The following is a 12,704-nucleotide window of genomic DNA, read 5'->3' as shown; positions in this document are numbered from 1 at the left end:
CTGGAGGTGGATGTGTTCATCCCTATTGAACAATCGTCTTTACAACTTTAGATAATTTGCTTGAGCATAAAACATAAGTTACCCATAAGCCTCAACTTGGCTGAAGTTTGTTAGCAGTCCTAGTGTGAGTGGCTTTGGTTTTATCACACCTCACTCTAAGCTGATAAGAGACCTAGTATGGGATTTCTACTTAGAGATCACACCTGGGAACGATGTATGGAGTTTGATAATTTTGTTATACTTTTCTCTGAAAGTTTTCTTGGTTTATGTACTTCTAGAAAGGCAGATGAGATTAAGTCACTTTAGGTTGTGGCTGTACTGTTCTGTCTATTTTTGTTGTTTGTTGTTGTGGTTGTGGGTTTTGTGTGTGAGTTGTTTTGTTTTGTCTGCGTGTGTGGGTTTTTTTTTAATTTTTTGTTTTGTTTATCATTTTCCTTTAAGACACATTCTCATCTGCTTCCTAAGGCAGTGAAGGAGTTTTATTGGAACAATGAGAACTTACCTGGTTTTCATATGTAGGTGTGAAGTGTCTGAAGTGTGAATATATTGTTTTAACTTCTCACTGGGACATTGGTTGTTTCTATTGCAAAGTAATTCGGATAAGTAGCTGTCTTTCTGCAGACACTTCTAAATGGAATTGTTAGATCACATTACAAACCTGCAGTGGTAAGTCTGACTTGATGACCAAGATATGCTCTGGCCACAGCTGAAGTTACAGAACTTTCCTAAAAGAACTGCATGAGTAAATTAACTCTGATTAGTACAAAGAAAGAGTGGAGCCTGACTAGAGACAGCAAGTTTTGAATGCGGGGAAAATTTTGCAACATGATTGTTTGAGTGACCATGGATACCTTAACTCGGCAAGTTAAGCTTAATTATGGGTAATAACTTCTTTGCTCTTCTTTGCATCCTGTATTGGATGACTGAGAAGACGATAAATTTGTTGTGAAGGGAATCAAGTAAGAAGTAACATGGAAACATTTGTCTTGGTTTACCCCTTCATGTCTGTATTTAAAATTGAGTAGTTTGTGTTTTTCTTTCTTCAAACTTGCTGTTCATACATTGTTGTGATGTTCGACTAATTATGCAGTTCCATTAATCAGGATACTAACTCGAAAGCGATTTCTGATTGTTCGTATGTCGCCTGTTTTGTTTTGTTGCAGTTAGCAAGACGTGGAATGAAGGTGGCTCTAATCAGTAGGTCAAAAGAAAAACTGGACCAGGTTGCAAGTGAAATAAGTGAGTTGAAAACTTTTTCCCTAAACTTCACAAGCATGCTTATAAATAAACGTGATTGAACATGAATTTCATAATGATAGTATATACAGCTTTAATTTTGAAAAAGGTTTGCTCTTGTGTACAGCGCAAATCTTACAAATATAAGTGGTAAAGGCCTTGTAGATTGATTTTACAGGTGTTCATCTTTAATTTCTGGGAACAACAGGGCTTAATTCTGGAATAAGTACTTCTGAAACTCTTAGCCTTCCAAAAGAACAGCTTACCAGGTCAGACCAAAATACCACCTATCCCCATAGTAGCTGTTTAAAATGATAGTAAGGAGAAAATCATGTAGCCATTACTTCATCTGACTATTCCCTCAGCTTGAAGCAAGTTTGATTGCATTGGCTTCAGCCATAGGGGTGGTTTCTTTGTAACTCTAAGTTGTTGAAAACATGTTCTTTATGCTGCTGGCTATATTAAGAAGTGCACAAATTTATTGTGGGTAGCTTCCCCCTCCTTCTCCTCTTTTTTTTTTTTTTTTTTCTTTGTTTGGATAAACTGCTGTTATGGTTTAATTGCAAGGTGACAAACCATGGCAGATGCTTTCTGTTATCCTCTCACTCACCCTGCCCGCATGGGAAAGATGATAAGGAGGAAGGAAAAGAGACTTAGACTTGCAAGGTTGGAAAAGTTTTAAAATGCTTTACTAGTGCTACTAATAAATAGAGAAAATGATGCAAAATATACAAAACCAATCTTGAATGTCCTGGAAGTAGAGCTGAGGGAGCTGGCAGCTGGTGTGGCTCCAGCAGCTGCAGGGCAGGCACCTGCAAGTCCTGGATAGGACTTCACAGCAAACTGGAACTGGATTCAGGGATGCAGGGTCTTAGGCCTTGGATCACAGGCATAAGTGGCAGTGTCCTCTTCAGATGCTGCCCATGGTTAAAGAGAGCAAGACCCTTGTGATCTCCCTCTTTTATAGTGTGTATGATGCATATGGGATGGAATACTCAGTTGGTTTTAGTCACCTGTTCTGTCTGCCCCTCCTTGCAAATATGCCTCTCTCACGATGGGACATGCAAAATCTTAACAGTCTTCTTGGTTGTTATAGCAATAAATCTGAACATGAGGCTTCTCCTGCATTCCATTGGTTGGTCTTATCAGTCTGGAGCACAGTGTCTGAGAAAACATGTACCTGAATTCAGAAAAATGCAGTTACTTAGAAGATCTTTGCTGAAAGAAAAATTCACTGAAAAAGAACTGGTCTTGTTTTTAACAAAACCAGGACAACTACTCAAAGATCAGATTAGAAAGCTGTAAGCTTTTTTGGGGTGTTGAGTGTGCATAGTCATAGGAATTTAGGGAATCATTTAATGTGTTTAAGAACCTGTATGAGGGATTGTTTCTTCAGTAAGCATGTAACAGATGACTGTAATGCAAAAATAAGGGGGCAACTTAAGTATTCCAATCACAAATGTAAAATAGATATTTATATGGAGATTAGGAGAAAGGTTCCTCAAGTCTTATGCTGACAAATGATTTTCCAATTGGGGCAAAGTATAATCCTAACACACAAGAATTCCTCTTGGAATCTAGATCCCTTTTATTAAGGCAGATGTAATACAAGATTATTAGTTTATTCAGAGTATATTGAGATAAAGTGAGGAATGTAGCCTTGTGTGTAGAAGTTTTTTGATAAGCACAAGTGGGACTTGTGTACTCTAAAGCAGGTTTTTCAGCACAGTGATGTTAAGAAACCTTTAAGCTTATGCTTCTGTCTTACCCTCCATTGTCTTGCTTAGACTTTCCTAAAATGATTTGTGTACATAATGCAGATAAATGTAAGACCTGCCCTCTTTCAGAAGTCATAAATGTATTATTTTGGCTTTGTTAGTTAAAACTTTTAAAACTTTGTTAGTGGCACCACTTTACTGTAAAGCAAAATCTACAAGTCAAGCCTCAACAAACTGTCCTGTGCTAAGTTGTAAGGGGCTGCTTAGTGAATGTAAGGATGGCTAAAAGATTCAAGGACTTAAACTTACTTAATGATAAATGTTTTACTAGTTTACTGAAAGACAGAAGACGTACAATTTTGATGTAAATGCTGCTGGTCTGTGATTTTTAGTGTTCAGTGTAAGATGGCATATGAAACTCTTTTCTAGACAGAAAAAGCTTTCGATGTTTAAGTGCTAGAGAGCATTCCTTAGAGCAAAAATGGCATCAAGTCCTGTCTTCTGCTGGTTTGGAAGTAATTAGTGGTGTTCATTAGTATCCTGCATGTAAGGATGTTCCTGCAATGTTTGAATGTACCTGTGATACCCTAGTCAGTATAGTTGCAGTGCAAATTAAACAGTATAGCTGTCTCTACTGGGACAGCCTGTGTGTGTATTGGAGCTTACTGCAGATACGTGGGTCGCAAAGAGGTGGTCTTTTTGCTGGTTCACTGCAGTAGCTGCATGGTATTTTGCTGCATACGTGGGTGTACGCAGTCACGTTTCTTACTGTGCTGTATAAAGTTGTCTTTTTAAGTAAAAGTGTAACTGACAGAAGTATCTATAAATAACTTGTTCTAGAATCATACACTTAAGCATGAAGCAACAAGCTTCCTGAAAGTGGTCATAGCCCTTTCTGTACCAGTCTGGAAATCTCTTCCTCCTTGAGAATTAAGCATGATGCTGACAAGACAGATAAATCTTCTGCTCTGAGCTTTCAGCACTTACATGATAGCTGCTGTGGGAGTTTTTCAGATTAAAAAAAATAGGTACATATACCTGTATAGAGCAGCCTGTAATACAAAATTACTGTTAAGCCTCACCCAAACATTTTTCTGCTTTCTTTCCTAAACCATTCTGAAATGAGATGACTCATGTTGGGTTTTCAGAACATTTCTTTTGGCAACACTGAGCTACTGAAATATATACCTTGTTCACTGTGGCATATGCTGAAGGATTAGGATAGTCTGCATAATCAAGCAGGCCTGAGTTGCACGTTAAGATCCTGTAAGATTTTAGCTGGACAGAATTTTCTTGTATTCAGGCTTATGTAGTCTTTGCAGTCTGTTCAGATGTTGTTGTATATAATGTGAGTGACTTTTTAGAGCTAAGGCTGTAACTACTTGGGTGTTTCCCTTGCAGGCTCCCAAAGTAGCTTTACATTTCTTTATGGTGGTCCTGCAATTGTTCTTCAAATACATGTGAGTTTGTTCATCTCGAGTAATGACCCTTAATTATTTTAAGGAAGAATGGCTGTTTGACTACTTTCAGTTCTTTGAAGTGTGTGAGCCGTGCATGTTTTCTGTTCCTTTCTAATTTCCACTGATCAGAGTCCTGATCATCCTAGTGAATGGATAGTTGCCCTCTGCAAATAATGAGAAGGGTTTTGAGGATCAGGTATGTCCACGCTATTCAGAAGCCTCTCTTCTTGTGCTCTAGGGATACGCTTACATTAGGAGTAATATCTACGTACAAAATGCAAGTTGCATAACAACTGTCATAAGGGAGGTACTGATAGGTCTTTCTGAATGTTAAATGCCAGCTGACCTGGATCTGATATTTTTTGTGTGTGTGCTTGTGTACGTGAAACCAGCTGTACTAATGTTACAAGACAGCCAGATATTCTGAACTTGTGGCTCAATTTGAGCACTGAAAATTAGTGGATTAATTACAAGTAGTTAAAGACTTTGGAAGACTTTCCAGCTTGTCTTCAAGCATGTTGTAAAGCTGAATTTGTGGAATAATTAGGTGCTGTAGGATTTGCTGCAAAAGGAAATTCTGCTTTATGTTCCCTAAGAAACAGGACATAGGCCGTGAACTCAAGAAGCAAATTTTGTATTTCCTCTTCAGTAATCATGACACCTTTGCATGGAATTGCATAGGTTTTATGAAACATATTTGATCTCTTAATCAAGTTTTCGTACACAAACACTGACTAATGGGGTCACTATCTGAAATCCTTGGTCTAGTTTTGTTCCTATTACATCAGTGTGCTAGAACCTTTTAAAAAAAAGTGTCTGTTCTATTACATTGTTTAACACTTTCAAGGGTTCAGGAAGGCTCAGAGAGAAAATTTTTCTGGAGACGATGCTTTGGACACCATGTATTGTGACTGTTCCCTGATTTGCTGTATTTAATAATGAATATGGTGCAAGATATCTCATGTGCTTTGTATAATCATTTGGTTCAAGATTTTCAAGTAGAAAAGCTTGAATTGTTGCACTGTTGGTGATAGGGATGTTCTGAGCAGACTTAAGAACTTTGCTGTAGAAACTCATTTCCTAGGGGCTGTAGCATGAAGAATGCGGTGAAAACCAGTCAAGCAGGGAAAACACTTTAAAGAGAGCTTGCCTATAGGGAAGTTTTCAAAACAATAATTTGATATTGTTGTACATTATTAGCTGGTGGCTTCACAGGGTAGGTAGTGAAGTTGTGCATGAGCTTTGGGAGGCAAGAAAAAAATAGTTGTAGCTAAGTAGTGTTCCTACTTGCGAGTGTAAGTACCCACTTACTTGTAGGAAAGCACATATAAATGCAACATGGGAGTTTGTAATGAGTTATGGTATATATTCCCATTTGCTGCTTTCAAGTTGTTGGGGGTTAGTGTTACATCCAGGTGATAATATGAGCTCCTAAGGAATTGTTTGGACTGAAAATTTTTTTTTTTTTCCCCAGCATATTCTTACAAAGATGACTTAACTGAAATACACTGATTTTAAGCCTTTCACACTGTTCAATAACTAGTGTCCAGAACTTTAATTTGATTCTGCTATGTCTGTCTTTAAGAACATGCGGATTTTGCAATTAAAATCTAAGTAGCTACCTATTTACTCCTGATTAAGTCTCCTGAGCTCAGTGTGTAGTGTTCCTGAAATTGCTTGGTCATGGTAGTTTCATCTGGATCTACTCTCTATCCATACGATACGATGTCAGGTACATTGTAAACTGGTAGCTATCGTGTTTAGACTTGAGGTCTGTTGTGTTCTCACTACTCTGGCATGATTTGTCAGTACATGAAACGAATGGGATGTGGTGCCAAAATCAGAAATGTTCCTTCTCCATTTCCTGGGCAGGTGGGTTTTACAGATTACTTCTCCTTTCTTCGTAACAAGATAGTGGGGAGCATTCTGAAGCAGGCTTGATGCTGAGCACTGTGCTCGTGCCTCAGCTTTTACCATGACCTACTGCTACAAATGGCTAATGCCCCTCTTGGCAAATTGGTCCCCTGCAGATGCCATTTATCTTGGGGCCCTTTGTCCCTTAATATCTGCCCTGTCATTTGCAGTTCCTCTCCTGCCCCTCCTCACATCCTGGAGTTTGCAGGTAGGAATAATTGCATTTCATAGAGGAGGCTGAAATGCAGACAAACTCTGTGAGGAAGAGGACATCGTCTTACTTTTTTGCACAGAAATGACAAGGTTCTCTTTCCTCAGCTTAACTTGAAGACTAACTGAACCCGGCAGTTATTTTGACCTTTTGAGATCTATTTCAAGGTAAATTAATGTGTTTGCAGCCTTCCATCATCTGAGCCAGGTTCAGCTTGACATACTTGAAATCCCCCTATATTTCTTTGACTTGACAAAATGGCTTCAGATATTTTAGGCTTGTTTTGATGCACTGAAGTTACCTTTCACATAAAGTTGTAGCGTAAGGATCTTTGATTCAAAATGAGCTCCTGGTTTTCATCTCTGGAAAAGGTTTCCCCTTGGATGAAGTGAAGTAAGTTCCTGTGGTTTTGCCTTGAGTGGTGTCATACACTTCCTAAAGGAGCAGTTGTCAGACACAGTAGAAAGCTGACAAAGGAGTCAAGCCAAATTAATTTTTATTAATTTGTTAATAAATGAAAAAGATGAACCCTGAATACAATCGACAGATCATGTAAAAGACATAGAGCAATTGGGAAGGGAGCCTTTTAAAGTTATTTTTTTTAAAGAAGCATCCTGCTTCTGTGGTTTGGGTTTTTCCTCCCCGCCCCGTCTCTGTTTTTTATCATGTTCTCTTGCATTTTCTCACTAAAGTTTTGCCTGGATTAATTTGAAGAAACTGAGCAGAATGCCTAGAGAGAAACACTTGACAGATGTCCCATAAGCTGCAGGATGCAGTCCTGGGTCTGCGTCACCCTTTAGGAGAATTTTGAGGCAGCAACAAGGTAGGATAAGCCACAAGTAGAGTGTTCTGCTGGTGACTAGTGACATTCTTGCAAAAGGACTTTGTTTACATATCAACCATCAGCTACGGAATAACAAACCATGTTGTCATAGTTGCTTTTAAGGATGAAAACCAGTTTAAGAAAGTTTAGCAGTCAGTGTCATGGGTTACACATAGCGGTAAGTGATCTGTCAAGGTCTAGCAGATGGTGGTTTTTCACTCTGGGCAAGACTGCGTTAGTCTCTTCCAGAAAGAAGGATTGAAAGTATGCTTGCTGTGAACCTCACTGCCAGAGTGCTTCTATGTAGTATTTGTAGTGTTGATAGCTTGTAAACCCATAAAGTCCAGGAGAAGAAATGTGTAAAGGTTATTTATATGTGAATTAAGAGCTTTGGGTTTACTTTTCGGAATGTAAACTACAGTAGAAGTATCCTCTTCTACACCTTAGATACTCTGTATATTGTGACTGTAGGTTCAGGGCTAACTCTGGGACCTAGTGGTGTCCTGAGTCTGTTTCACACACTAGGTAATTGGATCAATTTGGCAGATGACTGACTTGGTACTTTTGAAACCTGGACTGAAGAACCAGGAATCCCTGGAAGCATCCAGGGTCACTGCCTGGCAGTAGCTGGGTGGGGGAATAGGTTGCCTGTTCTAAAATGCACAGAAACTCAATGCCTCTCTGCTAACAGCCTATTTATACCATAGGCTTTTGCGGATACCTAAAACAAGAGCTCTTGTTCTAGTCTCTGGGCCATTAAACATCTTTTGTTAACACAAAAGCTGCAATATATTGCTTATCACTTTCAGTGTAAAATAAAAAGAAAATTACATGGAAAATTAGTATTGACTTGGTTTCACTGAGTGAAAGTCTGTTTTGCACATCTGGTTTAAAGCAATTGGTGGAAGCTCTATTGAAGAGACATTTAAATTTAGTACTTTTAAAAAGCTCTAGAGGGAATGGTGTCTCTCTAGCATAAGGAAAGAACTGGATGGTGCTGTCCCCCTTCAACTTCCTTCTGTGAATGTGTGTTTTAGCCTTTTGTCAATTTTTTAGCAGGTCGAGTTCTTTTACACCAAGCTCTTTTTATCTGTCAAAGCTGTAAAAATCCCTGATAGACTTCTCTCTGCTGAAGAAATGACGATAATCACTTATGGTTTTTTTCAGGAATATGTTGTGGTGAGGAAAATAATTAATGCTAGTTAGTAGCTCTTCATGGAGAAACTCAGTTCACCTGTTTCGCAACAAATATTTAGAAAAAAAAATCCATTAATACAAAAAAGAAACAGCGAATACTGAAAACTGTGCTTTTAAGTGTCTGTCTTTTGACTACAGTGAACACTTTTCTGTGGATGCTGAGTACAGGTGAATCTATCAGGGACATACACACACAAATGCTGAATTAGCCTAGAAGCTTGTTTCACTTTTAAAATTAGTTTTCATTCATGTAGAGTGACTGACTTAGGTAATGAAATTGACTTGAGAGTAAGGGGATTTTTTTTTTTTTTCATTAATCCACACTGTAACTTTCAGTCTCTGTAAGTGACTCTTAAATTCTTCTTAAGTAATTCTGCTGGTCATTTTGGGATTCACTCTATTGAACTTAAATAAAGCTGTGTTTCTTTAAAGACTTACTGTTCCAATAATTATAGGGATGGTGAATTTAGACTTTAATGTGCAAAAAGTGATGAAAAATTAATGTTTACATGAATATACATATAATGTGTACACATTGTCACAGGCAATAAGGAATGTTACAGGAAATATTGGAAATAGTCCATATGACCTTCCTAAATGAGTTAGTAAACTAAAAATAGCTTTCTTTATGCTGTGTTTAAAAAAAACATACCACCAATGAATATTTTAAGAAGTCGGGGGGCGTGTGTGGGTGTTGAAAATAGCACGAGAGAAGGAGGAGAGAAGGGAGTTTGATGCTGCCTGTCACACTGTGGTGACCTTCCTACAACTCACCTTGTGCTTATCTCTGAAACAGCTTGGGGTTGTATCTTAACAAACTCTTGATGCAGCTTCAGCCATAGTGGATATTTTGAGGCAGCGATGAGGCAAAGCAAAGCTGTTCTCAGTAGGCAGGACTCCTGACCCGCATGAGGCTGGTCAGTTGTGTGGTGTCTGGTGCGTCTCGTGCCTGCCCGAACTGGAGTGAGGGGTGTGTGGGCAGCGCCTGGGCTGTGCTGGCCTTGCTGCTGGAAAGAGTGTCCTTTGGAAACATGGCAATGACTTGTCTGTGCAGCCCCCCTGGCTGTCAGCTGCTGCAGCTGCCTTTACAGGCTGCTTGGTTTTGTGGTTTTAGTTAGCTTTGTAATTAGGACAAGCTTGACTTAGGAAAGCTTATGGTGTTGAGCATAATATTTGGGTAAATGGGCTTATTGATTGATCCTGTGTCTTGCTAAGAATTTTTTTCTGACTTGGTAAGTGTATCTTAGAAGCTGTAATGTATTTTTATGTAATGGGAGTCAGGAGCAAGTGTTAATAAAGGATGTTTTCTTCCTATGTTTTGTAGTAACAGTACTGCTTATACACATAAAAACCTTAAATGCCCTCTGTGACTCAAGGGTTGGTGGACTTTGTCTTAGAGATGCATCTTCTGCTGTGTTGTCTTCGAAAGCTGAGAAGTGAGGAACTGACTTGTGTATATTTGAAACTTAAAGCTGTTTAACAGAATCGTAACCTTTTAAATAAGGTTTGGCAGTTTTTATCCATTCTCTATGTGGTTAGATTTTTAAAACATTCCTATTTTTAAGGAAGCTGTATGTATGAAATAATTTGTGCAACTAGTGCAGTGTATGTAAGGAATTCCCTGGCAATATTGCACGTGTAGTTGAATGAAAGGAATCTCAGCCTATTCGTTAGTGCTTGACTAAACATGCATACACACATGCTTTTAAAAATGTGTTGAAACATAGCAAGTTCTGCTAAATTATAGATGGGCATCTCAGATGTGCTGTGCAGAAACTGATACAGTATAGCATTCCTACCTGGAGACTTATTTTGCAAACTGGCTGCAAACAGAGCTTTCTTTTAGCTACAACTTCAGCTTCCGTTATTGGTTAGGTTACCACTACTCTGCTTTGTAGTTTTATATAAAATGTCTAACTTACCATTATGAAAATTCTACTGTATCTGTTGCTGCATATCTGCTCTCCTTCTGAATGCTCGTGTTCTCTTGCATGGGGTCTCTGCTGTGCAGCACCCCTCTTGGATTAGGGTGCAGCACTGACCCTCCCTTCTCTTCTGTGCCGCTCTCCAGGCCCTGGTCTCTCTTGTTTCCATTTTCACAGAAATTAGAAGCATGATCTGTCATTTGGGATAAGGACTGATACAGCTACACAAATGGAAGAGTCCCTTCGGAAAGGCTAGCTTTTAAGGTATTCAGTTTGTCCGTGGACTTGGTAATTGGAACAAATTAAATGCATAGATCCTCTTTTCTCTATCTGTTACCTGTGCTACTGGGATCTGATTCCTGAAGAATATTGCAGGTTTTCTGGGGTTTCTGCTCTTTTCGCCCATAAGTATCCATATGTTCCTCTGGTAATTCTGTATTTCACTGTGGCTGATGTGAGCAGGCTGGGGAGGAGATTTCTGTGTCATTATACATGTTTTCCTCAATAGCTTGGACTTCATTGAGTAACTTAGAACTGTAATTAACAGCTCTTTCCTTGCATTTATAAGTCCCTACAAAATGATCAGAAGAAGCTAGCTCTTGTTATATCCAGCTGATTTTAACATACTTCTATATGGTGGATAATATCAGTGTGTAATAACAATCTGCTATCACCAATCTGAAATTGTTTGATTCTTCTGGAGAACAGTTTGCATGCATACATGACAGTCAGTGTGCCATTTCTGTGAACTCTGTAAGTCCCAAATTGGTTACATTCCCAAAAAGAGTGCCCTTACTTTAAAAACCCAAATACTTTGTAGAGCTGTTTGCAACTATTCTCTAGCTTTAAATTCTTCATCTCTGTCCTGTATTGATACAGTATGAAAAACCGGGAGCTTTTAATGTTTTACTTTCATCTCTCAGCTTCTTAGCCTTTATTGAAAGGTTACAAACTCTTTCTGGAGGCTGGGTACTGGTTTAGGGTGAGTTTTGCTACTGCGGTGATGACATCTTCATTTGTGGATGTAGTTGAATCTCATTACTTAAACATTTTTCCCCCCTTCTGTATGATGAAGAATGAAGAGCTATTTTTCTGCTGCTTCACTTGCATGTATGGCCATTCTGAAGCTAAAGACCAAGTGAGACGTTTTCTGTTTTTGCAAGCAGTTGCATTATATTATGTCACTGTGATGAGCAATATTTATAAGAGACTTTGATTGTAAACCAGTAAGATACTTTAATTCTAGCAAAAGGCTTTTAATGTAGTTTCTCTGAGCTTGAAATAACTGATCCCAGCACCTGCTTACAATGTGGGCCTTGTACCCTGAACCTCTCTGTCGCAAAGTTGACTGGATTTGTTTGAACACACTCAATGCAAATTCAAGCTGCTGTAGACAACTGCTTTGAAACAGATGGTGCAAGTACTAATGTTATTTTATTAGGGATGGTGATCTTGTAGTTTTTCTGTTTCCTGGTGAGATGTTGTACCACAGACCCCTTTAACACTGATCCTGCTCTGTTGGGTAAACTGAGCTGCTTCTCCTGACCACCAGGCTGGTGTCTGTTTGCTTTTGCATCTGAGTACACAAGGTTACTCCTCTTTCAAGCCCAGTTTATCTGTGTCTGAAAATTTTACTTCCTTAGCATTTTCTTAGAGTGTCAACCAAAATTTCAGTTTAGGGAGGGCTGCTGCTTTGAATTATTTGTAATCTTCAATTTTCTTTTTTTTTTGGAACATGCCAGCCTATTCAGAGTGTAGCTCATTATAGTTTCGAACTTTCCACTTGTTTTTTTTTTTTTAATTCCAGTGTGATCTTTTTTTCTGGTATTCAAGGTAACATGGTGCTATTTTGCACTTGAATCTTTTTAGTAGCAAAGGTGTGCCCTAGTTTGCCAGATCATTTTAGATTAGTGTTTTCCTTGTGTAGCAAGACACTGGATATGTTTTCTGTAAGTCAGACATCGCCCTGGCCTTTGGAGTTACTTAAGCTTTTGCTTCACCTAGTGAAGTTGTAACTAACCATCTTACAGATGAGAAATCAGTTAAGTGTGTCTCTTTGGCTGTTGCTCGGGATGGTGCTGGTGTGCTTTCCACCACTGAGTTGTTACTTCTCTACTTTTCAGTCTTTGGTTCTCTGCTGGCTTAGTTGTGCCTGCTCTGTAACTGCCTGCTTGCTGAAGTGTGTGGTTTCCAGCTTTACCAGTGTGTCTTCCTTGAGTA

The 12,704-nt window shown here is 38.8% G+C and overlaps 1 protein-coding gene across 1 annotated transcript in view; it reads left to right on the top strand.

Moving 5' to 3' along the window:
• The window catches only part of HSD17B12 (hydroxysteroid 17-beta dehydrogenase 12), a gene marked incomplete at its 5' end in the record, with an annotated part of 86,475 nt that overhangs the window by 34,746 nt on the left and 39,025 nt on the right, over nt 1–12,704 (top strand). Inside the window, 1 exon segment of the mRNA XM_080345808.1 lies at nt 1,164–1,239. Within this exon segment, the coding sequence (XP_080201934.1) occupies nt 1,164–1,239 (76 nt within the window).

The sequence above is a fragment of the Nesoenas mayeri genome (genome assembly GCF_963082525.1).
Source record: "Nesoenas mayeri genome assembly, chromosome: 5".
Classification (NCBI taxonomy): Eukaryota; Metazoa; Chordata; class Aves; order Columbiformes; family Columbidae; genus Nesoenas; species Nesoenas mayeri.
Note: the sequence above shows the minus strand (reverse complement) of the source record. Positions and strands in the feature narration are given on the sequence as shown.